Source organism: Dipodomys merriami, unplaced genomic scaffold (genome assembly GCF_024711535.1).
Source record: "Dipodomys merriami isolate MVZ:Mamm:240054 unplaced genomic scaffold, mDipMer1.0.p SCAF_3, whole genome shotgun sequence".
Lineage (NCBI taxonomy): Eukaryota > Metazoa > Chordata > Mammalia > Rodentia > Heteromyidae > Dipodomys > Dipodomys merriami.
In genome coordinates this window covers 110,389,607-110,417,556 of record NW_027204492.1, presented here as the reverse complement: position 1 = coordinate 110,417,556, position 27,950 = coordinate 110,389,607, and the positions used below count along the sequence as shown (strand labels likewise).

Sequence of the window (27,950 nt, the reverse complement as noted above, 5' to 3'; positions counted from 1 at the left end):
AAGCAGAGAGAGCTAGAAAGGAGCACCAAGAGAGCAGAGAGAGAGCAGAAAAGAACAGAGAAAGAGAGAGTCTGGGCTTGGGCTAGAGAGAGAGCTGGGAAAGAGAGAGGAAAGAGCTAGAAAAGAGCAGACAGAGCAAGAAAAGAACAGAGAGAGAGAGAGTACAGCCTAGCTTTTTAACTTTATGCATCCCCAATCTCCCACAAATAAGTCACACTAGCTTGTAAAGTAAGGTCTTCCTCATGAACTCATTTTGAGTTTTCTTTCAAAAATATCACTGAGTAAAGATTCAGACTTTGTAGGTGGCATCATTATTAATCCATGGCTTAACTTTTGCAAACTTGTTTCCTATCTTAGGGTGGAGTGTATCATGACCCACACTCTGATGATGGCACAGCCCCCAAAGAAAACAGACATCTGTACAATGATCCTGTCCCAAGGAGAGTTGGTAGCTTTTATAGAGGTAAGCCACCTTCTTTCATTCGCTAGCGTCCTCTCGCTGCTGAAGGCATCTGCATCCCATGCCTTGGACTCCACTTTTACTCCCTTACAAATATCAGATCTATGGTGTTCTTGCCTGCTTTGTCACCTTCCAGCATTTCTCTCTGCCACTGATCCTATTACCATCTTCAGGCCCTCCTGGCCTATGCCTGGGCTCTTTGGATTGCTTCCTACTTTATTTCTCAAGGCATCCATTGTCCCTGGGATCATTATTCTGAAGCTGCCCATTGGTCATACATTTATTTATTAAATAAAATACTTCCCAATGTCACATGTGTGCCTGATAATGTTTGGCTTAGAACATCTTGGACAGGCATGTAAAAATCTCCACTGTCATGGACCTCACTCTCTTAGCAGAAGAGAGACATTATCTGTAAATATAATGTTTTTATAGGGCAGCCAAAGGTAATGGTGTTACTGGTGAGAAAAAACAAAGCAAGGCAACCAACCCATTATCCCCCACCACCCCACACCAATATCTTTCTTTCTTCTTGTTGAGAGACCCTTGGTAGCTTTCCAGTGATATCAGGGCAAAATCTGAATTACTTAAGATGGTATTTCCAATTGTCCATAGTCTGACCCTTGCTATCCACTCCAGCTGTACCCTACCCAACTCCCTGCCCTATCTTTCTGATACCCAGCCAGACAAGCCTCTCTAAAATGACCTGAAACATATTCATTTCTTCCTGTTGGTGCATCTTATTTGTGTCCTTGTCCTTTGATCCTCTCCAGCATGAAATCTTCCCTGCTCACCCCAGAAGAAATGAAGTATTTCCTCTATTTCTCTCAGAGTACCTTGTCAGTGCCTCTGAAATAATATAGACCATATTTAACTGGTTCTCAGTGTGCATTTTTTCTTCAAGTTTGTGAGTCCCTCACAGATTCCCAGTTCTTGGGCTGCCAGTGTAGCTCCATGTTAAGAGTGCTCGCCTAGTACATGCAAAGTCCTGTGTTCCATTCTTTATCTTTTCCTCTCTTAACTAGAGCACTGAGTGGCACAGTTTCACAAATATTTATTAATTGAACTTGCAATAAGCCTTAGCAATATATTTTGTCTAGGCACCAGTTGCATACTCCTATAATCCTAGTTACAGTTTCAAGCCAGCCTGGACAAGAAAGTCTGTGAGATTCTTATCTCCAATTAAACACTAAAAAGCCAGAAGTGTAGTTGTGGCTCAAGTGGTAGAGTGTTAGCCTTGAGTACAAAAAAGCTCAGGGACAGTGCTCAGTCCCTGAGTTCAACCCCAAGAACAGCACAAAAACAAACAACAAACAAAAAAAAATCAAAGGACACAGCAAGCAAGAAAAACACAAAAGCTCAGAGAAAGAGGAAAAGTTTTACTAGCTATGCTTTAGACATAGGCCTTATATCTAAAATATACTTATAGCTCATAAAATTACACCTCCTAGCCGGGCACTGGTGGCTCACGCCTGTACTCCTAGCTACTCAGGAGGCTGAGATCTGAGGATCACAGTTCAAAGCCAGCCCGGGCAGGAAAGACATTGAGACTCCTATCTCCAATAAACCACCAGAAAACTGGAAGTGGCGTTGTAGCTCAAGTGGTAGAGCGCGTGCCTTGAGCTGAAGAGCTCAGGCCCAGAGTTCAAGCCCCACGACCAACAACAACAACAAAAAATTACACCTCCTTAAAATAAACTCTCAAAGAAACAGTTACCCAATTAATACATGGGCTAAAGACTTAAAGAGAGATTTCTCAGAAGAAGTAGTGAGAATGGTCAATAGATACTTGAAGAAATGTTCAACACCTCTGGCCATAAAAAAATGCAAATCAAAACAGCATTGATATTCCACCTTACCCCAGTTAGAATGTCCATTATCAAGAAAACTAAAAATAACAAATGAAAAAAATCTTACAGAGCTAAGTTTTTAGTTCAAACAAAAGCTAAGTTTTATTTTGTACATGAGCAAAAGCCTTTTTTTCTCCCAATGAGAATTTTACTTCCAAAATGTACAATAGATGAAGTGTTTCTATATGTCCAGAGAAAATTCTGTAATATGAAATGTTAGTAGAGCTATAAGTCAGTAAGTTAGTATTTGGCCTCCAGGCACGCAGTTTTATTTTGATTGTGAATGGATTAAATTCATTAACAACAAAGAAATGCTTCATTTGTCTGCTTCGTAATACATTTTAGGATTTTGCCAGTAGAGCATTTTAATTTAAATGTTCAATTTTTAAAGTTCAGAAATAAGCCAGGCGCCAGTGGCTCATGCCTATAATCCTAGCTACTCAGGAGGCTGAGATGTGAGGATCAGGGTTCCAAGCCATCCCAGGCAGGAAAGTTGTGAGACTCTTATCTCTAATTAATCACCAGAAAACTGGAAGTGGAGCAGTGGCTTAAAGTGGTAGATTGCTAGCCTTGAGCAAAAAAGCCCCATCCAGGCCCTGAGTTCAAACCCTGTGACCAACCAAAAAACAAAAAACAAAAGTTCAGAAACAGAAGGAAAAGGTTCAACTAAATGAAACACCTGGAGATATCTCTCATTTCAATGTGGTATTATTGAAAAGATAAATATTTCCAGAAGAACTTTGTTTCCATTCCTACTGATTGAGAATCAAGTGAAATGATGTCGGTTGATATATGACCTTTATATTGCTTTTGTGATGAAATTTATAGTGTGTTTTAATTTATAACTTAAGTTTAAAAAATTGACAGAAAAAGTTAATAACCACCCTTTTTCCCAAAATAGAAGAATACTTACATACATTATAGTTTGTTTTTCTGTTCACTCTTGAAAATGTATAGAAAAATATTCTATATAAATAAATAAATTTCTTTGTAATTTAGTTAAAAGTACATGAATGACACTGCCTTCCAAGTGTCAAGACTTAAACCATAGTGTATACATTGTTAAGAATGATTTCAGACTAAGAATAGATACTACACAATTGGATCGATGATGAGAAAGCCTTAAGTTCAAAAATATTGAAGCAGTTGGGAGAAGACTGTGATATTCATACTAAAAATATTCTACAGTGCTTTGCAATTTCTCAGCTTTCTTGCTTTCTGTTAACTGAGCTTTACAGGTTCCTATTGTAAGGTTTGCAAAGCATGAATATTCCCTGGTATGAATCTACTCTTAGAAAACTCAAGTTATTTGAGAGGCAAATAAGAATTTTTATTTGTTTGTTCTGAAAGAACAATGCAATAGAATAATGCAGTAGGATAATTTGATAACTATTTTGACCTAAATATACAATAGTAACTTACTTTTTCTTCATTCAGTGCCATCTCCACGACCAGACAATTCTTTTCATGAAAATAATGTGTCCACAAGAGTTTCTTCTTTACCGTCTGAGAGCAGTTCTGGAACCAATCACTCGAAAAGACAACCAGGATTTGATCCCTGGTGAGTGTTTGGTTTTTATCCCTCTTTATTCTAATGGTTAATTTAGGAATCCAGAGAAATTCTGTGTAAATTTTTAACATTGTTTCTCCTATTAATGTTCTCTCGGGAAATTATTGAGATGCTTGTTGTCATTTTTTGGTAAAGATTTTTTTTGTCAAGTTTCAACACTTATGGTTGGAGTGGTAGAGTGCCTGCCTAAGCCCTGAGTTAAAACCCCAATATTGGGGCTGGGAAGGTGGCTCAGTGGTAGAGTGCTTGCCTTGCATGCATGAGGCCCTGGGTTCGATTCCTCAGCACCACATAAGCAAAAAAGCAAAAAAGAACAAAAAAACCCAGTATTGTAATTCTCAAGTTTCAACAATTCAGTATCATATAAAAGACAATAAGCTGGGTGCCGGTGGCTCACGCCTATAATCCTAGCTACTCAGGAGGCTGAGATCTGAAGATCGTGGTTCAAAGCCAGTCTGGGCAGGAAAGTCTGTGAGCCTCTTATCTCCAATAAACCACCAGAAAACCAGAAGTAGTGCTGTGGCTCAAGCGGTAGAGTACCCACCTTGAGGGATAAACAGCTGATGGAGAGGGCCCAGGCCCAGAGTTCAAGCCCCACAACTGACAATTAAAAAAAATAAGAAAAAAAGAAAATAAAAACTTTTCTGGAAAAATAAGTACCTGCTAAGTCTTTTTTTTTTTTTTTTGTCAGTCCCGGGACTTGAACTCGGGGCCAGGGCACCGTCCCTCAGCTCTTTAGTTCAAGGCTAGTGCTCTACCACTTGAGCCACAGCACCACTTCCCTGCTAAGTCTTTCACTGTATTTTTGTGATATGAGTGATGGTTTTAGAGCCTCCTTTCATTGCCATTGAATCCAGCACTGACACCTTGCATAGCCCTTTACATTCATTGTCTCAGTTCTCACAACTGCACTTATAGTAAAGCTACTCCCATTTGATATACTGTGAAGCTTGGAAGTTGAGGAACTTACCTGGAGCTGGATGGCTGGTAACATGTAGAAGGTGCCAAGATTAGACCTCAAGGTTTTACTCCAGAGTTTGTGGTTTCTACCTTTAATTTGCAGAAAAAGACAGAAGTAAGAGAATAGCCTTTTATGCTATCATGGAAGCATAATGGTAGTCAGAGGTTCAAAGGATATGGCAAGTTTCTTACCCTTTTATCTTTTTGTATCATGTGTAATAAAAGTTTAGGGAAAGAATTAGTAGGTCTGTCTGGGGAATAAGACCCATTTAAAAATAATTTTTATTCTCAGCTGCCAAGTAAAGACTGCTCAGAATTGAGATGTGAAGAGTATTTTTAAAAAATGTGTCCATAGAATTTTACTACACTCTCCAACAAGGGAGTGAAAAGGGACACCACTATAAGATACCAAATTTAAACAAGGACAAGGATGACATAGAATCCATCTCTGGTGAGGACTTTGTATCAGTGCTCCTAACCCTTAGGGCTTCACAATTTGGGCTCTATTTGGAAACATTACAGCAAAGTTTCAGTGTTGTAAGTTATGGTGAAAATTACTTATTCTTTAAAAAGTAGTAAAATATGGTTATTTTATAATGCCTGCTCAGCATTCACAAGGTCCGAGTTTGATCCTTAGCTATGTGAGCAAGGAGGAAGAAATAGCACTTCATTCATGGGATCATCTAGTATTTACCTGAGGCAATACACAAAAAGAACTAGAACAGGGTCTGGGATTGTAAGGGCTTATTAATATTATTTACTATGGTTATTATCTTTAATGCAATTAACCTCTGATTTATCAAGTGTCTTCCTCTCCATCTAACTTTGCTGATAAATTTCTTATATTGATAAATCCTTGTGATGGGTTTTTGCTCCCAGTATGTAAGATCCACTGTACATTTTCAGTTGGTGGTGCTGACTGTTTCCAGGTATAGATTTGACAAGCCCTGAGAATAGTATCTAATGTCTAAGAATACAAATAAGCCATAGACTCACAGCTGTAATCCTAGCTACTCAGGAGGCTGAGATCTGAGAATCGTGGTTTGAGGCCAGCCTGGGCAGGAAAGTCCGTGAGACTCTTATCTCCAAATAACACCAGAAAACCAAAAGTGGAACTGTGGCTTAAAGTGGTAGAGTACTAGCCTGGAGCAGAAGAGCTTAGGGACAGCATTCAGTCCCTGAGTTCAAGCCCCACATCCAACAGAAAATTTTAAAAAGAATATATAAATAGGAAAGTAATTGGTGTTTCCTTCTGGTACTTGCATAATGAAATGGTGATGAATTAAAAGAGCATGAATTATTGATTACCACAGTCCTATGAAAATTAAGTCGATCTGATCAAAATTAAATGCAAATGTGGAGGGGCACTGTAATCCCAATACTCAGGATTCTGAGGCAGAAAGATTGTGAGTTGAAGTCAGCCTGGCCTACATAGCCAGACCCTGTCTCAAAAAACAATTTAAAAAAATGTAGGTTATATATAATCTATTGTTTTAATCTTTTTTTATTTTTTTGGTCAGTCATGGGGCTTGAACTGTGGGCCTGAGCATTCTCCCTGACCTCTTCAGCTCTACTCCTTGAGCCACAACAACACTTCAGGTTTTCTGGTGGTTAATTGGAGATAGGCGTCTCACATACTTTCCTGCCCGGGCTGGCTTCAAACTGTGATTCTCAGATCTCAACCTCCTGAGTAGCTAGGATTACAGGTATAAGCCACAGGCACCTAGCTCTTTTTTTTTTTTTTTTTTTTTTTTGGCCGGTCATGGGGCCTGAACTCTGGGCCTGGGCACTGTCCCTCAGCTCTTCAGCTCAAGGCTAGCGCTCTACCACTGAAGCCACAGCACCACTTCCAGCTTTTTCTGCTTATGTGGTGCTGAGGAATTGAACCCAGGGCCTCATGCATGTGAGGCAAGCACTCTACCACTGAGCCTCCTTCCCAGCCCCTCTTTTTTGATTCTAGAGGTTTCGTTTAGTTTGGTGCTGGGGATTGAACATAAAGCCTCACATATGCTAATTGTGCTCTGTTGAACTATAACCCTAGGTCTATGTTTATGTCTTTTGGCTTATCTATTTGAGTGGAATTTTTTACCTGGATCTGTATGGAAAATGAAGTTGGTTGTTTCAGGACATTGAACTTTAGCTAATTCTTCATCAAGTTATCCCAACATAATGCTGGTATTAGGCTTGAGAAGGTTCCAGAATTGTCTGTGGTAGATTGGCTCTCTTCTTTTGCTCCCTAGCCCTTTGACAATACTTCTATGACATGTCTCCTTTCATGCCTCTAACGTGATCCAATCATTCATTATACTTGTATTGATTTTTTTTCATAAGCTCTGTTTGCTTTTCATGTTCTTTATAGTTGAAAGAAGTGTACATTTGAAAATTTAGAAAAAGGCTTTGTTAGCAAAGATGATGCAACACTATTAAACTACGAAGTAGCTGAAGGGCAATCTGTATCTCCTTAACAGTAGTACTTTAAATTTTTTTGGATAGAAAATATTTATGCAGTGTGCTTATTTCCTGCAATGGAAAAATCAGGCTACTATGTCATATTTTAAATCAGCAAACAGACACTGTAGTTTAATACCAAGAGCCACCTCAGCTGTCACAAACCCATTTAAGACCTGGGAGAAAAGCCAAAATATATCTGAGTAAGAAAAATAGTTAATGCAGCCCAGATTCATCATCTCTTACTAATAGCATGATACCTGTACCCTTACTCAGAGCCTGATTCTAGCAATTGGGTCTAAGGTCATCAGGACAAGAAATAGTCTCCAGTAACTACACAATGTGCAGAGGGAGAAGGATCCCTAGCAATAGCTGTGGGGAAAAGCAGATGTTTTCTCAAAGAATTGAAATATGTTTAGAAAGATGACCATAAAATTGGGTTTAAAGTTGACATTTATACTATGAACTAAATTAATTTGAAGTCCCACTAGTTCAGATAATTGTGTGACGCAGTTGCATAATACCAATCTTATTCCTCTTAACATAGTTATGAATATATTGCATTCATTATAACTTGTCACCCTGTCTCATAGAATTACTCTTGGAGTTTCATTTGTTGAATTTCTCATCTCACCTGTTAACTGACCAGCTGAGTCATGCTGCCAGAGGAGGGATGTGGTAGGGAAAGTGGCACAGAGAAATTCCCCTCACCTCTTCTCATTTTCCATGCTACTCCCATAGAGATTATACTAAAACCCCAAAGTCTGGACACTGCTGCCTGATCCCATACCTGTCCCTTGTACATCCAGGAGCACCTTAAGTAAGGTCAGGCTCCTTATTTAATTCATCTCTTGTATGGCCAATGTCTAATACAAGGCCTGTCATATATCAACTACTCAGTAAATCTTGGTTGACTTTAAATCAATTGTCCCCCAACACACACACACACACACACACACAGACACACACACACACACACACACACACACACACACTACAAGGCCTGTCATATATCAACTACTCAGTAAATCTTGGTTGACTTTAAATCAATTGTCCCCCAACACACACACACACACACACACACACACACACACACACACACACACTTAATTCATCTCTTGTATGGCCAATGTCTAATACAAGGCCTGTCATATATCAACTACTCAGTAAATCTTGGTTGACTTTAAATCAATTGTCCCCCCCACACACACACACACATTTGACCAGAGCTGTTGCTCTAGATGATGCGCCAATGACTGGATGGATAGTCTTTCTAAAATCTTTGTTCCTCCAAACTGATGTGAGCCCCTGCTTATCTTTCTGTGTTGCTTCTTGCTGCCCTATACAGCACAAAGCTAGTGACTATACCAGCTGAAACCCCAGTAGCCATCATGCACAGATAAGGGAAATAACCTTTGGCTCAGTGATCCTTGTCCATGCCCAAGGCCACTTCTTTCCATTGTACACTGAAACAGCTTTTCATAGGCCTTGTTCTAAGCAGTGCTCTCTTTGTCCCTGGCTTTCTCTGTCTCTCAGTCTCTCAGGTTTTTTTCCCAACTGGTATGTTTCTGTGTAGCCTTTCCTTTGCTTTGTTTCTTCCCCTTTTCCCCGTTTCCCTTCTTTCCACTCAGATAGCATTTCCTCTCTTTTATGATCAAACACTCACATATCACTCCTAGCTTTCATCTAGTTCAAGGGCAATGTATTTCCTTTTTCTTTGGGGCCTTGAGATCTCACTCTGCCTAGATCTTAGCCCCACTACCTGCTCAGCTTCAGCTTAAAAATGTTTCCTCACATTTGGCCTGCTTTACCTGCACTGTAGTATATCCAATGTCTCTGAAGACCTAGTGCAGATTATCTTTGTTATCCCTGTGCTTTAGGGATCCAACAAAAAAAGTTCCTACAACACCAAACTAAAAAAACTCTTTTGTCTGTTTTTTTTTCCTTCTCTTCCTATTACAATCCCCTTCTCTGGGCTCTCACTTTCATATTCATTCTATTTCATCCTGGATGTACTCTCCTCTTCTCAGGTAAAATCGTGCTTCCTCTTAGGAGTGCAGTCGCAGGATTTCTTTCCTCTTCTACCAGTGCTAAAATTCTGCCAGAATTCAGTTCCCCCTCTGAGACTGCATTCATCAGAAGAGTCATTTCTACAACAGTCCAGCTATAGAATCTTTTCACTGTCTGCCACCTCATTTGCACCATTTCTAGCATGTCTGAAGTTTTCTAGTCCAGAAGGATAAATGCATTGTTCTGAGTTCCAAAGCTAGTTATGTTATGGCTGTGTTGAATTGTAAATGTTTACTTTAGAACTGGGATCTCTCTCAGTGATGTTTAAAATCTTAAGACCTAAGAGTTAACAACACAAACATTTGGACGATGGCAGAAGATTTTACTTCCCATTAAGTTTTAGGCTTAACACTTATAAAATGCTCCTTAGGTCTTCAAGCAGACATGGGTTTACTTATCTCTCCTTCCGTCCCTCTATTATTTTCTCTCTTTCTCACTGTCCATCCCTCCTCTTTGTCTTTGATATTCAGATTTTGTTCTTTAAAATCAATATTCCATGATTTAGAGAACCTTTCTTTTGGGGCTGGGAAGGTGGCTCAGTGGTAGAGTGCTTGCCTTGCATGCGTGAGGCCCTGGGTTCGATTCCTCAGCACCACATAAGCAAAAAGAAAAAAGCCGGAAGTGGCACTGTGGCTCAAGTGGTAGAGTGCTAGCCTTCAGCTGAAGAGCTGAGGGACAGCGCCCAGGCCCAGAGTTCAGGCACCACAACCGGACCCCCCCACCCCCCCAAAAAAAGAAAAGAAAACCTTTCTTTTATCTGTGTGCATGTTTGTTGTTAAAAATTAAAACAAAGAAGCTATCAATAATTCTATCTAAACATGATAGCTATTGAAGGATTTTCTTTCTTTCTTTTTTTTTTTTTTTTTTGTCGGTCATGGGGCTTGAACTCTGGGCTTGGGTGCTATCTCTGCGCTCTTCAGCTCAAGGTGAGCTCTCTACCGCTTGAGCCACAGTGCCACTTCCAGTTTTCTAGTGGTTAATTGGAGATAAGAGTCTCACAGACTTTTCTGCCCCAGCTGGCTTGAACCATGATCCTCAGATCTCAGCCTCCTGAGTAGCTAGGATTATAGGCTTGAGCCACCGGCACCCAGCTTGTTTTGTTATTTTTGAGATAGGGGTCTCACTATATTAGATAGGATAGTTTCAAACTGTTGAACTCTTCTGAAATGGTTATCTTGCATCAGTCCCCTTAGTAAGTGGGATTACAGGCATGTGTTTTTAATTTTAATTTCTTCCTGTCCTTTAAAAATGCATTATTATGTACACCTATATATTTTATTAAGTACAATTGGACTTATCCCATGTAGAAAATTTTGAATCTTAATTATTTTGCTTAATATTTTAGTGAATATTCTTTGAAGATGTGTTTTATTTTGAATATTCATGGTGTTTTCTGTCATTCAAATCAGTTTATTTAGATGCTTTATTCCTTCACACAGTTTAATAAAATAAAAGCAGGCTGTTACTTTGCTCATATTTTCTTACATGTTTTAATCACTACATCACTGTTAGATATTCTAAAGCAATGAATATAAATGAACTATCACTTTTAATAATTCCGCTCTTGCTTTTAGGAAATAGCTTATAGATGAAATCCAATCATTTGAGGAAATGGCTTTCCCAATCATTATAGATAATTGGTATTTAAAGGAAAGTCTATGGAATGAATTTTTCAATAATGATGCCAACTGAGTTGCTTTTTAAGGATTGTAAAATAATGTAGATCTTCTTTTAACAAGCAAATACAAACATCTTGTTGTTGCCAAGATATGGTTTCCCATCTTTGAATATCTTCTATTTTTATTAAAATACCTAGTAGTGGCTTTGGTGCTAGGGGCTCACACTTACAATCCTAGCTACTCAGGATGCTGAAATCTGAGGATTACCATTCAGAGCCACTATAGGCAGGAAAAGTCCATGAGACTCATCTCCAGTTAACCACCAAAAAGCCCAAAGTGGAGGTGTAGCTCTCTCAAGGGATAGAGCATTAGGCTTGAGGAAAAAAGCTAAGGGACAGTGCCTACGTCCTAAATTCACTTCATTTCATTAATTCAGAATTCATGAAGTTAATTAAATTGATGGTATATATGGTACTAAGCTTAATATCAGCATTTTAGTTATGTTTTTTGCATGAATGCTTTGTATTAAAGAATTCATCATGCCTATATTTTAAAGTATGTTTTATTTAGTTTTGAGAAATAGTTGAAAGTTATAATTAAGAATTTCCCATTTTTCTGGCAATTTTTTATAATTTTATAATATTTCTATGGTGGCATTGACTTTATGTTCAATATCTTGGCTTACTACTAATAAACTTATTGAGTTGGTTTTTAATAGGTAAATGGAAAAATGAAGGTATTGAAATTGTTTCTGATCTTACCATTGGAGAATTACAGAAAAGCAATCCTCCAGGCCATGCACTTTTCAGAATCTCTGATTCTGAGGCTTTCAACAGCATGACATGGTCCTTTAGCACAGTTACAGATCATGGATAATAGTGTTCAAATTGCTAGTGTGTATGCCTGTGCCAAAAGATAGCCATTAACCATGCTGATTAGATTCAGTTCCTCCTGTGATTTTAGAGAACTTTTACCTATGTGTTTGATTGTTCATGGCTTTGAACCTGGTGTCATGCATTATGTTTGTCACACAATGTTAAGAGAATGGTTGAAAGACCAATATGAAAATAATGTCTTCCCATTTAGGAAAAGTCCTGAAAATATCAGTCATTCTGATCCGCTCAAAGAAAAGGAGAAGCAAGGTTTTTTCAGGTCAATGAAAAAGAAAAAGAAGAAATCTCAAACAGTAAGTACATAGCCAATTTCTACCTATAATGTCATAGGTTTCTGCATTAGTCTACATTTTATACACTGTGGCAATCAAAGTTAATTTCTTACTGAGAATTGACATGCATATGTAGTAGATGTCTCTTTCAAAGATTCTATATTCACAGTACCTTTACTAGAGTTAGTAAAATCTCCCAAGAGTAGAAGATGTTTTAATTTGGGTGAGATAGAACAGTTTAATAAGCTCCTCAATAAACTTCTTATCCATGTAGATCCATATTCCTGTAAAAATTATGAAGATGCAGAATTTGTTTCTTTCTGGGGGCACAAAAATGGGCAAAAACTTAGGGAATAGTTTTGGTTTATGTTTCAATCTTGAAATTTGTAAATAACCATCTTTCCTTATCCTCCCCTGTATGGTGGTAGAATTCCCATGTTGACAACTATGTTCCTGGTCTGTATAATCATAGAGAGATCCCACCTGACATTTTGGGGCATGGTTTTCCATGCAGTTGCACTACAAGTCAGACTGTGCCTTAGCTCCTAGGAACCCTTAGCTGGAGCAAAGGCTTGGCCTCACAAGAGCAATCACTTAACTGCAACACCCAACTGAGTATTCTGCTAACTAGTGACATGAGAAAAGGTAGAGGAACCAGGCCTTCAGGATAGCATCAAGAGTGGTTCTTTACCCAAATGAGGCATGCTTTTTCCCTGTTGCTCCATTATACCTTGACAACTAGATGATGTTGATTTAGTTATCTTGAATAGTTTTGTTTCTAGTTTTACTTCATGCATGATATATTCTTCATTTATTTGAAGAGGAAAAGCAACTTAATTAAAATGGCCTGTACAAATGGTCTTCATTTAGTTCATATGTAAGATGAGTAGATTGGACTCAATGCTTCTAAGGCCCCTTCCATCATAAAAATTCTAGAATTATGACTCAGTGGTAAGTTAAGATAGATGAAAGTAGCAAAGTACACAACCTGAAATAAGGATTTTTGTCTCATGATGTTTGAGATATGTTTAAAATACTTAACAAAAAAAAAAATCTCTCTAGCCCGGCACTGGTGGCTCACACCTAGAATCCTAGCTACTCAGGAAGCCAAGATATAAGGATCATGGTTCAAAGCCAACCTGGGCAGGAAAGTCTTTGAGACTCTTTATCTCCACTAAAACTACCAAAAAAGCCAAAAGCAGAACTGTGGCTCAAGTGGTAGAGCTCTAGCCTTGAACATAAAATCTCAGGAATGGTGCCCAGGCCCTGAGTTCAAGCCCCAGGATCAACACACACACACACACACACACACACACACACACACACACACACACACACACACACACACACACACACACACACACACACACACACACACACACACACACACACACACACACACACACACACACACACACACACACACACACACACACACACACACACACACACACACACACACACACACACACACACACACACACACACACACACACTAGATCTCATCCTTTCTAGACCATTTTTTTACCTGCTCACTTGTTAAACCTGTGTATCTCATTATAAAATAGATGACCTCATTAAAAAAAATTGTGAAAACGGAAAAGATCATGCTTAATCTTGCCACCCTTCTACTTATAACATTAGGATTTTGGTATATTGCCCCAAATCATTTTAATCCTGTGCATATATTTCTGGAAGAAAGGTATATGTGAGTATGTGAAGTCTGTTTTAAATAGCAGTCATTCTAGTACAGTTTAAAAGGTATATGTGAGTATGTGAAGTCTGTTTTAAATAGCAGTCATTCTAGTACAGTTTAAAATTCTGGCTTTTAACAGTGTATCTTTTTCTACATAGACACTTCGCTACACAAACTTTACTATCTTCATTTTAAGGCCTGCAAAAGATTGTTGAAATTTTCTCTGCCTTTGTATTTTTTGACAGTGTCGAATGAAAAGGGTACTCTTTCAAATATTACTATACATATTACTAAGAATGGGTGAACAAATAATATGACTCAGCATAGGGATGCTTAAAATGTGTCCATTACTAAATAAATAAAACTTTTACCACTGTCTATATAATATATTATCTATCAAGAGCATTAAACATTTGCTGCCTCTGACCAGTTTTTTTCTTTTTAAATTTTTGGGATTCTTGTTATTAACTACAGGTCTACAGCTATTGTGGATGATTACATGGTAGAAAATAGTAAACACCAAGGAATTGAAGGTGTTTGTGTATACATTTAGATTTTTACATCTGTCTGTGGTAGACCAACACTAAACAAAAAGTTCCTGGCTCATTGTGAGTAAATGGAGTATATACATATTAACTGACTTTATTAGTCAGAATTCAGTTCAGATTTTAAATAATTAAATAGTATAGGTTGGCTGAGCGCTGGTGGCTGATGCCTATAATTCTAGCTACTCACAAGGCTGAGATCTGAGGGTTGCAGTTCAAAGCCAGTCCAGTGAGAAAAGTTTATGATACTCGTATCCCCAATAAACTACCCCCTCCCCCGAATAAAAGCCAAAAGTGGAGCTGTGGCTCAAGTGGTAGAGCCTTGAGGAAAAAAGAAACGCAAGTACAGTGCCCAGACCCTGAGTTAAAGCTCCAGGACCAGCACACATACCACACACACAAATCATATTGGTTAGGGTAAATAAAAATTTATTAATCTCTCCACTTAAAATTACTCTTTCAGATATTTGAAGTAACTGCAAAGTATCTTTCCATAGGCTAAATGCTTTAAGCTTTCCACCCCCCCCCCAAAAAAAAAGAATTATTCCTCTGAATTTTTTTAGCTAAACTGTAACAAATAAGGGCTTTGGAATTAAGAATAATATCCAAAGAGTCCTCTATTGAGCCAGCCAGAACTCGGGCTTGTAGGTCTGGCTTTGTGTTAACTCAGCCTTTGAATAAGCATTCAAATATAATTAAAGCTAATTTGTTTTCACTTTCTAGAACTCAGAAAAAGGAAATTAGATGAAACAAATTTTAAGGCATTGAATAAGCTTTTGCATAAGATTTAAAGAAACGGAAATCTGATTCCCATTACACAGAGAAATGGGACATTTTAAGGCTGAGGCAAATCCTAAGTCGAGGTCACTAGTATAGGAATTCAGCCCAAGCAAGTTGTGACCTGCCCAAAGTCACACAATCAATTAGGAGAATAAGAAGCTGGTCTCCCACCCCGGCCCTTGACAGCCTCTGAGAGCTTTCTTCTTGCTTCCTTAGAAGTAATGCAAGTTTAATTCCTCCCTGGGGTTTCCTCACTAGAACAAGGAAATTCATGGGATATGTTACACTAATTCTTCATACACATAAATAAAAAAGATGGTTTGAATTCTTTATATATACACTCTAGTTCTCTGATAATTGAGATAACCAAAGGAGAGAAAAGGGTTAGAGTTGCCACAAATAATTCTGTGTTACAAAGGTGTCTCAAGAAAATCTGGAATCCGCCTTGGAATCTGGCTTCAGTTGCATATCTGGGAAATTACATAAGCCCTCAAAGCATATGGTGACTTTGCCAGCTTGGTAATTGTATCCTTCTTAGGAACTCAACTTGCAATGATGTTTCAGTTTAAAGATGAAAGAGTAAACTTCCTATTTCTTTGCTTGAAAACCAGAATTCTGAATTGTACCAGATATTTTCAGTCAGGTACATATTTCTAGCAGTATAGGACAAGACTTCTTACTTAACATTAGTATTCTACAACAGTTCTTTCTAGTCCTCTTCAAGTTTTATGTTCTAGATCAAGACTTGACCAAGTTCAAGAGTATTTGTAGTCTTTTCTCTACTAATAAACAAATCACATGGTAGATTTAGTTGCTGATGTCTCCTGTAGCAATTAGGAAGCAATCGAAGTTTATCAATAGCTCACTAAACATAATTCTTCATAATAGTAATATTTATGATTATAGGTTCTTATGTATTTCATAAGCTGTGATTGGATGTTTATAGGTCTCCAGGCATTCCTACTATAGTCATTGGTCATAACTATATTACATACTTAGAAGTTTGTGCTTATCTTGAGTTTACCTTATTAACCTCATTGTGTCTAGGTAAGAAATGACACAGAACCTCTTGAGACACACAGCCCACATATTCTTTCCATGACTGTTAAATAGTAATTTGAGGGCTGCCAATGGCTAGTAATTTCTATTAAAGCACCTTTTTTGCAATTAGTTTATTTGTATCTTATATTACAGACAGATTCCACCAACGGGGAGAATCCAAGCATCAAGAAATCCCTCTTTCCTCTTTTTAATTCAAAGAATCATTTAAAGCCTAGTTCTTCTTTGAAAAAGCTTCCTGTAGTCTCTCCACCCATGGTACCCATCTTTGCATATAGTAGCCCTGAAAACTGATCCAGTAAACTTGTTTTACTGATGGCAACAGCATGTCTTATTTTCCTGGGGTCATATTCTCTTTATGCTAGTTAAGCACCTGAGCCAGTTCCATAAATTGACTGGGATATAAATTCTTTTTCTATTTGGGTTTTCTAAATCTGTTGAGGATATTAAAGCATAAAGCCTATTAAACTATGAAATGAAAAATGAATTTGGATTGCTAGAAGCCATTCATAAATTCTCTTACTTCTATAAAGAATTTGTTTTAACCTTTTCAGTTAACAAGTATCTTTGCATTTGGCTCAAAAAGTTTGTTAACATTTGGTTGACAGTTTGATTCTTTGAAACCAAGTTTAAATTGGCCTAATTAAGTGAGCTAACAGGCTCTATGAAAAAAAAAAAGCTTCAGTACTTGGTGATTTGTTTTTCCTTGCCTGGCTTTAGTTTTTGCTGGTCACTTATTTGAAAGCCACGTCTCTTGCTTGGCATTTGGCATAATTATGCTTAGTTCACCAAAATTGATGAATAGACAGACCGGTTGCGTTCATTTGAAATTTGTGGCACAAATTTCTAGAAGTTTTCCTTATATATGTTGCTGGACCCAGTTTACTGGGCAGTGGTTTGGGAATATGATTCAAACCATACTTTGTCACTTCCCTGTCCTTGAAAGACAATTAGACTTCTTTGACATCATAAAATACAATGTTTGGATCATTTTCCCAGCAGGATTTTTGTTTTGTTTTATTGAACTGGTTCATAACCTAACTGCAATATGGAATGAGGATACGACAGCAGTTCCTGGTATAGCCCATTTAACTGCTCTTTCTTACAGCGACTAAAACTAACAGCATGGGAATGCTTTAAGGGTTGAAGTTTTTAACCAAGCTGCATGACATCTGCCAATTTTTCCTAATGCAGGGAAAATTATTAAGAGGGCAGCAGAATTTTAACTAGCATCACATGCATTATGAACATTGGGAGAGTTTGGTTTCTTTCTTTATTGGGTCCTTTTTTGAGTTTTGGTTTGTTTTGATTTGCTTTTTGATTTGATTCTCCTCTTGGGTGTGGTTGCATATCTTAATTAAGTTTATCGATGTGCTTATTGAATCCTGGTTCATCTTTTGCTCTAGGTGCCCAATTCTGATGGCCCGGATCTGCTGACCTTACAGAAAGCCCTTCACTCTGGTAGCACTTCAATCAGCAGACCAAAGGAATGGCGCCCTGAGAAACTTTCAGATCCGCAGATCCATGTGAGTGGAACTTATTATACTCCTAAATTTTCTGTCTGTAACAAATCCTGGGGGGTGTGCATAGGAGACCAAACCTTGCTTTTCACTGTTACAAAAAAAAAAAAAAGGCTGAAAATGCCTCCAGATAGACCCTCACTATAGCCAGATGCATCTTGGGGGTCAAATGAATCTTGCTTCAGTGATTCATGTCCCATTAGGAAAAAAGTGAGCTTCTATTAGCCCTTACCTGGCTGAGAGGGCGGCAGGGATGTTTGGGGTAACAAGAAGTAATGGTAACCAACAAGTAGTCTACAACCCAGGGGGAAAAAGATCCATAAACATCTTAGTAAAAAGACCTAGGAGCAGGTGCTGGGAAGGTGGCTCAGTGGTATAATGCTTGCCTTGAATGCATGAGTCCCTGGGTTCGATTCCTCAGCACCATATAAGCAGAAAAAGCCCGAAGTGGTGCTGTGGCTTAAATGGTAGAGCTGTAGCCTTGAGCTGAAGAGCTGAGGGACAGTGTACAGACCCAGAGTTCAGGCTCCATGACCAACAAAAACAAAAACAAAAACAAAAAAAACACCTAGGAGCTAGGTGCTGGTGGCTCATGCCTATAATCCTAGCTACTCAGGAGGCTTAGATCTGAGGATCCCAGTTCAAAGCCAGCCCAGACAGGAAAGTCTGTGAGACTCTTATCTCCAATTAAGCAGCAGTAAAATGGAAGTGGCATTTTGGCTCAAAGTGGTAGAGTGCTGGCCTTGAGCAAAAGAGCTCAGAGACAGGCCCTGAGTTCAAGACCCAAGACTTGTTTTAGCGATTTTGATTGGGAATGTTTCATTGTTACTTCTTTTCAGTATCCCATAATGAGAATAGTGACATTTGTCAATCATGTTGGTATTAACCATATCAAAAATTTCTGGTATTTGGTGGTATAGAGGCTTGACTTTTTAATAGGTTTTCTATATGCTTTCTTTAATTGTAAGCTGTTAGTCAAAGCTGTGGACAACAGTTTCTAAAACTCCCATTCTTTTTGCTGAACTTTTACATTGTCTCTTCTAACATAATACAGGCTGTGGGCTGGTGGGGAGCATAGAGAACCAGACATCTAATGTTTATTAAATATGTATCCAAACTAACAACACAAGACTGTGAGAATCTCATGTTTAAAACCGCTTTGCTGAAACTTTTTTTCCTACCAAGAAACTCTTTTCAAGTAACCACATTTCTAGTTAATTCTGGATAACTGATATTTGCCCAATGGGGCTATAAAATACCAGATATACCATGGTGTTATCATGATAATTTTCGTTTTTTAATAAAGAAGACACTTTTGAGCACATACAGTATGCAGGTTCCTATGCTGCATCCTGTGGGGGACCCCACAGCTTTCTTGGGAAGGTTTTAGAATAATGATGGAAGACCCCTCCCTGGAGCTTTCTTTGAGTTGATCCTCAAGCTTCCATTGTTCTGTTCCTACAAATCTTGTAGTGTTCCTAGAGATCATTATATTGCTCAAACTTTACTAAAACCTAAAATGTATGTCACTCCAAGATTAGGGTTTTTTCCTAAGTGACAACAACTGGCTGCAGTAATTGGCTATGTATTTCCAAGTGCTTTCTATACCTCTTCTTTTTTTTTGTGGTACTAGGGGTTTCTGGGTCTCACAAGCTAAGCAAATAATCTGCCACTGAGGTATATTCCCAGCCTTTTTTTCACTTTTTTGTTGTTGTTGGTGGTGGTCATGGGGCCTGAACTCTGGGCCTGGGCGCTATCCCTCAGCTCTTCAGCTCAAGGCTAGCACTCTACCACTAGAGCCACAGTGCTACTTCTGGCTTTTTCTGCTTATGTGGTGCTGAGGAATTGAACCCAGGGCCTCATGCATGCAAGGCAAGCACTCTACCACTGAGCCACCTTCCCAGCCTTGTTTTTTTTTTCACTTTTTCTTCAGACAGGTTTTCACTAAATTGCCTAGGTTGGCCTAAAACTTGTGATCTTCCTGCCTCTGCCTAGGATAACAGTGTATACCCACAGAGTTTCCTCTGCCTCTTCTGATGGTGATCATCATGTACCCCATAGTAAAAGTGAAGGAAGAGGGATTTGAGCTGCCTTTCACCATTGAGAAGCCTGAGGCTGAATTGCCTAACAGTCATTGGCCATTGAGGGACAGACCCCAACTAGGACATTCCTTATGCTTGATACCAGGCTCTCTCCATAGTGCAATACCTTAGGCCAGCAGTTAGTCCATAGACAGGAACACAAGCAAGCAGGGTTTTTATGAGCCCATGTCAGGAGTTGAAGGCCTTCTATGAGTAGATTCTATAGGAGTATTAGATTAGTATTTTTTGTGTGTGTGGTCATGGGGCTTGAACTGTGGGCCTGGTCACTGTCCCTCAGCCCTTCAGCTCAAGGCTAGTGCTCTACCACTTGAGCCACAGCTCCACTTCTGGTTTTCTGAGTGGTTTATTAGAGATAAGAGTCTCACGAACTTTCCTTCTGGGGCTGGCTTTGAACCATGAGCATCAGATCTCAGCCTCCCAAGTAGCTAGGATTACAGGCGTGAGCCACCAATGCCTGGCTTTGGTTTGTATTATATTCGATTCTATAGAACTTTTGTATATTTGTCTGTGCGGTACGTTTTAATGCCCAAATTTTACTACTCCACCCCATCTAAAGAAAGCTAAGAATGTTAAGGCTTTGCAATATTTAATAAAAAATAAAAGAGAGTTAGGGATATAGCTTTGTGGTAGAATATTTGCTCAGCATATGCAAGGGCCTGGGTTCAATCCCCAGAAACATAAGGAAAAAAAAAGAAAAGGAAGGAAAGAAGAAAAGGAGAGGAGAAAGTAAGAGATATAACAAAAAGATCTATATAGTTTTTAGTTCAGTGCATTGCTGCCTAAATGAAACATTATATTTTTTAAACTTCTTTTACAGATGGATATGGCTATGTGCCTAACTAGAAGCATTATATGGAGCCTTGGGGAAGTCTTTTTTTGTGTGGGTCATGGGGCTTGAACTCTGGACCTAAGTGCTGTCCCTCAGCTCTTCAGCTCAAGGCTAGTGTTCTACCATTTGAGCCACAGCACCACTTCTGGTTTTCTGGTGGTTTATTGGAGATAAGAGTTTCACGGCTTTTCCTCCCTAGGCTGGCTTTGAACCACGATCCTCAGATCTCAGCCTCCTGAGTAGCTAGGATTACAGGTGTGAGCCATCAATGCCCAGCTTGGGGAAGTCTTATTAGAAAGGAAGAGGCATATCCCTTCTTTTTTTCTCTTTCCTGGGATTGAAGTATGCAAACTGGAATAAAGATAGGTGGCAGCCAGATTGAAGAAATTTAGGCCTTAGAGCAGCACCCCATTAACACTAGTTATCTTCTGTAAATTTCTAGGCTCTCATATGAAAGGGACAGTCAATGCAATCTTGTTTGAAGAAATCCATAGAACAGATAAAGGTGGACGAGCCTCTCTAACCTAATGATTGCGCTCTCTGGCTGCATCATCGTCTCTCATCTGAGTTTCATATCCTCCTAGATCCCTTGTGTAGTCTAAATTAAATTCTCTATGTGTCTTATCCTTTCAGAGCCAGCCATTAAAATCACTGCGCAAGCTATTACATCTCTCTTCATCTTCAAATCACCCGGGTTCCTCAGATCCCCGCTTCCAGCCCTTAACAGCTCAACAAACCAAAAATTCCTTTGCGGAAATTCGGATTCACCCCTTGAGTCAGGCTTCTGGGGGGAGCAGCAACATCCGGCAAGAGCCCACACCAAAGGGCAGGCCAGCTCTCCAGCTGCCAGGTCAGATGGATCCTGGTTGGCATGTGTCCTCTGTGACCAGGAGTGCCACAGAGGGGCCTTCCTATTCTGAACAGCTGAGTGCCAAGAGTGGGCCAAATGGGCACCCTTATAACCGAACGAATCGCTCAAGAATGCCAAATCTGAATGATTTAAAAGAGACAGCCTTGTAATTTGTGCTGGGGGGAAGGGTAATATGCCAGGTGGGAAGGGAGGGTGTGGGTGGGCTAGGGAATGGGCTGGGCCAGGGTAGTAAGCCAGTATTTTCAGCTTTATGAAGGTGTGTGCAATATTGTATGTGTGGAGCCATTTGGCTCCTCACAGCCACAAATGCTAGTCAGGGATCTTAGAGCCACAGGAGTTCCTTAGGGATTGCTACTCCCCACAGGTCTTGTGTGAGAATGGACAGAGTGTGCCATTGAGGAAGAAGAAATTCTTGCCAGTTTCCCCCCCTTACATTCCAGCTTTAGTGCAATCTCTGGTGAACTTGGGAAAGCCAGGAAGTATCCTGGCATTTCAAGGGATAGAAAACTTCTTGTTGACCGATGCCCTTACCACATATTTTTTTCTGCCTAGACTAAATGTGGGGTTTCTTGTAATCCAAGAGAATCCCTTTGAAGGGTTAGCAGATGAACTGTATGTCTTAAATTGTTTTCTAAGCTTCCATATTTGATAGGATTTGTAACATTTATTTATAATTAATATTGTACTGTTATAATCATACCTTTTATGTTATAATGTAAAGTTATTTTGAGCTGTTTGGAACATTATGAAGCAGTGGGACAGCTACAGTAGTTTCTATAAAAACTAAACAGTAACATTTATATATTGCATCAGGAGTATTTTATTCTATATATATAAATATAGTAATTATCTGTCTGTTTTATAAATATATTCATTTAAAAAAGTATCGTTATGACACTATCTGCCATATTTTTATACATTTGTGATATGAAGTGAGTATATACTTCTAATAAAGGGAGTTGAATTGTGGCTACAAGTAACTGTAACAGTATGAACCTTGCTCAAATTTCTGGCCCCAGCAGTAGCCTCTAGACATGATCCTTGGTAGCAGATAAAATAGAGCATCTCTTATAGACTCACAGGGGAAGATAGTTAAACAGGCCACTGATTCCAGCAGGCCTCACTTCCCTCCTCATATACTAGGCTCCCAATTACATTCAGATAATGTTAACTCTCATACGATGGGAGAATATACAGAGGTGTTATTCGTGGGTCTTTGCGGAGAGAATGTGCTCTTCACTTCACATTAGTGTAGAGTGTAGACCAAAGATTTGCCAGTGAACATTCCTTATCGTGAGGTTGTTAAGAGGCACCTGTCTACAGATCTTACAAACCAGCTCTATGCTCCTGAATACCGTCCACCCTCCTGGAGATTATTGTATCCAGTTGGGATATGAGATACATGTATGGCATTTCTACTTCTAAATGCCTTTTTTGTTATTGTTCTTTCTGACATATTTAACAGGCTCCTGAGGCAATTCCGGATATAGAGAAAATTATAGACGTAGAAAAGATTTTCTTCCTGTCCATTTATTTAGCAAAGTCATCATGCACACCTGTATATACACACATCCCTCCATCAGAACAGGATCTATCTTTCTATCATTTGATTATATTCCCCAATATCATTGAGACCTTTGGCCAGCAAGTGATATACCCCCATGTCTCTGGGCCATCCTTGACAGAAATCATCTCTACACCCTTATCTATTAGTAGTCATAGATTTTTGAAAGTAGTCTCTTAGCAATAAGACTTTTAGAAATCCCTCCCACCTCTCAAAGGGGGAACTTCTCAGTATTTATTACTTGTTGGAGAATTCTGAGAGGCTCAGCCCCTGAATCTAGTCAGCTATTACTGAAATATGCTGACTTGCTATTAGCCTTTCCCCAAGGTTTTGAGAATCATAGCTCTGATGATTATGAAGATTATAAAGGAAAAGGTCTTAGATTCTGTGAAGCATAAATTGTACACATGTTACATTTTTATATAAATACTATACTGATGTGTATTGATTATATATAGAGGTTGTTTTAAGGTGCTTTTAATTTAATTTTAATAAATACAATAGGCACTGAAATGAAACTCAACTGGGTACTATCGGGGAAACAGTTTAACTCAAATCAATAGTTTTGCATGCTCTTGAGTTATTTTCCTGTCTTGTTTGTCACCAGTTCAGTACTGTTTGGGTAGCTCTGAATTCTGGCTTTTTCCAGGCAGTCACTTGGTTATTCAAGTGTTATAGACCTTCAGCAGGTGTTTGCCTGGATTCAGTGACTCTAAAAAGGTGTATATTTAACTCTTCTTTTTCATACTAGGTCTATACCTTGTATCCTTCCCCTCACAAACCAGAAACGACATTTTCCCCCCTCCGGAAAGACTTCTCACTGTGCTTTGCACTTAGGAACTGCGCAGCCCCGTTGCCATGCTGTTGTGGCACTCAAGCTTCGCGGTCACCTAGGAGCTGTTTTTCCATGTTGTCATTCTTGCAAACACTGGGATCTCAGATATTTGTAGAACACTTCTATTCAAGATGATTCTTCAAAGAAGGGCTACAATCCTTGCCTTCTACCTAGAACAAACTATACCAAACTAATGAAGAGTCATTCCACACTTTTGCATACATTCCCAGATTTGAGCCAGAAAATAGCTATAATGCATACATCTACTATTTTGAAGATAGCTCCTTTTCCTCTTCTTATGTTTTTTGTCCATTCTGAATTTTCCTTGATCCTCAATATGCTGTAAGTCAAACTACAATTTTCATTTCTGGTATGTTGTTCTCTTCCTGATCACAAAGGGGGACAGTAACATTTTCTCTCAGATCTAATGGTCCCTCTCTTAGCTTTGAGCTGTTCTTTTCCTCTTTAGTTGACCTCACAAAGATGCCATCCATGAAAGGAGGAACTTGACTTAAAGTCACCAAAATTTGCATTATCTTTAGGAAGGGGAATGTATGACCTCTATGTTTTACTATCTGCCCTAACTTCCTAAAGAACACCAAGGTTAAATGAAGGCTTACGAATTAGATTGTTTTCTGAAGTTATTTCTGTTCTCCCTTTTGAAAAGAAACAGCTTTCCTGATTTTCTACAATTCTCTGCTATCCTTCCTTTTTTGTCCCTAAAGTTCAAGCGAACTTGAACCAAGCTTCGTTAACTCTTAACTGAAGTGATAGTATCCTCTTTCTAGAGCCCACTATCAAAAGAGGGGGCTCTGTGCCAAGAGGCTCAAATGAGTTGTCTCTACCACAGTGCTTCTCAACCAGGACATATATGGCAATGTCTAGAGACATTTGGTGGTCTCTCTAGAGGGTGGAGTAGGGTATGCTACTGGCATCTAGAGGGATAGAGGCCAGCAGTGTTGCTAAAACACCCTACAATGCACAAGATAACCCCCCAACGAAGAAGGATCCATCCCCAAATGTCATCAGTGCTGAGGTTGAGAAACACTGTCCAAGACTATTTCAGGCTTGCCACTGCAGAGCTTGGCTCTGGCCTTGTTCTTTCCCAGCTAAAAACAACTGCAAGAATGAATTCTCCAATAACACATTCTCTTTAAGAATCTTCTACCACTATTCTTGAATCCTTGGAATCCTATTGTTCATTTCCATTGTCTTGGACCTGCTAAAAGGTGCATACTTTGGGAGGAGCCAGAGTTATTTTCCATGTGTTTGAGAATTAAATGCTAAGTTAGCATCCTTAGACGATCTTTCATAGAGCCATGAGGCTATATCTGCCAAGCAACAGCCTGGCAACTTGTCATGATTTCTACCAACTGCTCAAAGGCATCCATGGCTTTTAGCAGTGTCTACTGAAAGAAAATGTCTTTGTTTTTATTCAAGTCATTTAATAGCTCTTTACAAATATTAGCATATGGCAGACCGATTAGAAGCCAAAAACTTTTATCGGTGGTTGTGATGTGGCTATTATAGAAGTATTTGTGCTGTATGCTTTGATTAAATCTGTTATAAAACATGCTTAAAGACTCACATATACAGCTGTATACTTTAATTCTACGCTCAGAGCTACGCTGCTCAGTGTCTAGTCACGCTGTGTATTATAAAGTATGTTGTGGTTGTAGAGTTAGCCAGTTAGCATGTTCCTAATCTGAAAATTAGTGGACTACACTAGGAAATGCTATCACATTTTCCCTCCTCAACACCTCTTAGTTGATATCATAGTATCCTCACTTCTTAAACTAGTTTTTAGAATAAATAAGGAAAACAAAGCCATTTATTTTCTTCTAGCCATGTATTGAGAGTCATAAGTGTACAACTTTTTTTTTTCAAAGGCCAGAGGATTGCTTTTCCAGTATGCAGAAGGCTTTGTCCATTTCTGTTCACCTAGGTCCTGGTGGTAACCAAACAGTTTGAACAAGAGGAATAAATAGCTCATTGGTCAGAGCTGTTCTGTAGCTGGGACTCAGGGAATCTGCATGTTCCCTCCTGCTCAGAACCTGTGCTCTAGAGGACGTTGCTTTTTGATCTAGAAGTCCATTGCCTCCTGCATTAAAGTGAGCTGTTAAATTCCATGTGGGTACTAAGAACCACGGACTCATACTGGAATGTGGTATGTTGCACTGAAGCAAGTCGGAAAATAGTAGAGTATTTCTTTGCCTTCTTTAGTTCATCACTAATAAAATGTAGACAGAGAAAACCTTAAAAGAAATAACCATCGTAGTTTGTTTGGAAGAAACTGCAAGAAAGACAGTACAAATGTTCTAAATGTCCTGTCAGTCCCTAGGACCAGAATCTTGCCTAGAAGGTCCTTGCAGAGTTTTCAAAGGCCAGCTTACTAGAAATGAAACAAAACAAGACACACTTGTAAGCAGTGAACCATTTCCTCCAGATGAGTTATAGAATATCTTGAGGTCTAGTTTAGGTGATTAAAACATGCTGTCTTGGAAATCACAAGTAAGAAGCCATGCAGGAAAATGAAGTCCCCCATTTGTTTCTGTATTCATGATGGGGGAGAAACCAGATGGGTAGGAAACTCTGGGCCTATTGCCCCATGTGATTCTTTTTTTATTTGTTTTTGAATTGAATGTACTGTATAAATGGTAGACTTTTGTAAGAGCCAGTTCCTTAGAGAGTCTTTATTCCCTACAGTGCTTTGGTAATTCATCAGCCTTAGGCCTGTTCCCAACTCTACCTTTCTCCTCTCCAGGCACTGACCCACTTTTCTTTGTATTTACTATAGAGTGTTAAATATCCTGACCTACCTTGCATTTTCATTCATCAGTTGTTTACTCCCACCATGAAGGGAGCTTTGTCTCTTGTTTTGCCAGAAAAAAAAACGTTTGTCACAGTCTGCACACTGGATTTGTAGGGCCAGCAGAACTGCCGCAATGAAACTGATTTCACTTCTAAGGCCCTTCATTTCCACCAGGGTAAGCTCTCCACACCCCCTTTGATCCTCGGTCTCATTTGGTCCTTCTTGGGAATCTGAAATCGGTCTCCATGTTGTATGCAGTTTAGAAGTTGCCTTGTTCGCTGCTCTTCCCAGGCAGAGTATCAGGGAGAAAGAGGCCTTATCTGTCCCTCAGTTCCCTCCATTTTGGCAGACTGCTGAGAATCCCTCAGGGCTTCTTTGGTAGGGGATTTTACTTCCCAGAAAGTTGATATGAGTCATTTCAGGCATAGACAAGCTTGTCCTAGTGCTCTGCTTCAGGTCTATTCAGAAGAAACCCAGGAATAGAAAAGGTAAGATGCCTTGACTTTTGTCCCTGTTGAGGGATTAAAGTGTTTATTGCCAGAATTATCAAAAGCTCCAGTTAAACTCAATAGAGTTTCATGAGAAAAATGGTACTTTTTCTGCTGGAGAATGTGTCATTTCTCCACAATGGCTTCATTTTCCAAAATGGAAAGTAAAGCTTGCAGAAAATCCGTTTTCCCTAAGGATAATCTAGTCACCAGTCTCTCCCTCTCCCTATTCACTCGTTGATCACTGATTGAATCAGGCTGGAAGGAAGGGTGATGTGGTGATGGAAAGAAGTAAATTCTCACTGTAAACTTGTATTGATTAACAGATAAAATTCAGCCAAACGAAATTGTTGCCCCAGATTCCTATCTCCAAGAATTGCTTTGTGCCATTTTGAATTCAGGTAGTTACTCTGTATATACGTAGACAACTATTCAGAGCTTCTTCAATCTCTAGTAAGTTTGAAGGGAGTATCTGGGAAGACATAGGGCAGGGTGACATTGAGGCCCTGTTCATTCCTAAAAACTAAACTAGGGATAAAGCCAGAGGGATGGGACATCCAGCTTGTGGTAGATAAAGAATCAATGGAAATTCTTAATTGCACAGACTTTATAATCCATTATATAAAGTGTAATTCCATACTTTTTACTGTGGCAAGGGTGTGATGTGGTTGTAAAATCTTTTTAATTTTTGAATCCAAACTGAATTT

General features: G+C 39.1%; 1 protein-coding gene across 3 annotated transcripts in view; it reads left to right on the top strand.

The window, feature by feature from the left end:
* Cdkl5 (cyclin dependent kinase like 5) overlaps positions 1-21,721 on the top strand; it is a 161,869-nt gene extending 140,148 nt beyond the window's left edge. For 2 of the 3 annotated variants that reach the window (XM_070040787.1, XM_070040788.1), the window contains 6 exons: positions 358-463; positions 3,748-3,871; positions 12,064-12,163; positions 16,358-16,480; positions 17,629-17,748; positions 21,307-21,721. In XM_070040787.1, coding sequence (XP_069896888.1) covers positions 358-463; positions 3,748-3,871; positions 12,064-12,163; positions 16,358-16,480; positions 17,629-17,748; positions 21,307-21,693 — 960 coding nt within the window. In that variant the 3' untranslated portion in view covers positions 21,694-21,721. The remainder of the gene's footprint in view (positions 1-357; positions 464-3,747; positions 3,872-12,063; positions 12,164-16,357; positions 16,481-17,628; positions 17,749-21,306) is intronic. The other variant, XM_070040789.1, reaches the window with a different exon arrangement.
* Positions 21,722-27,950: the final 6,229 nt, after the last annotated feature.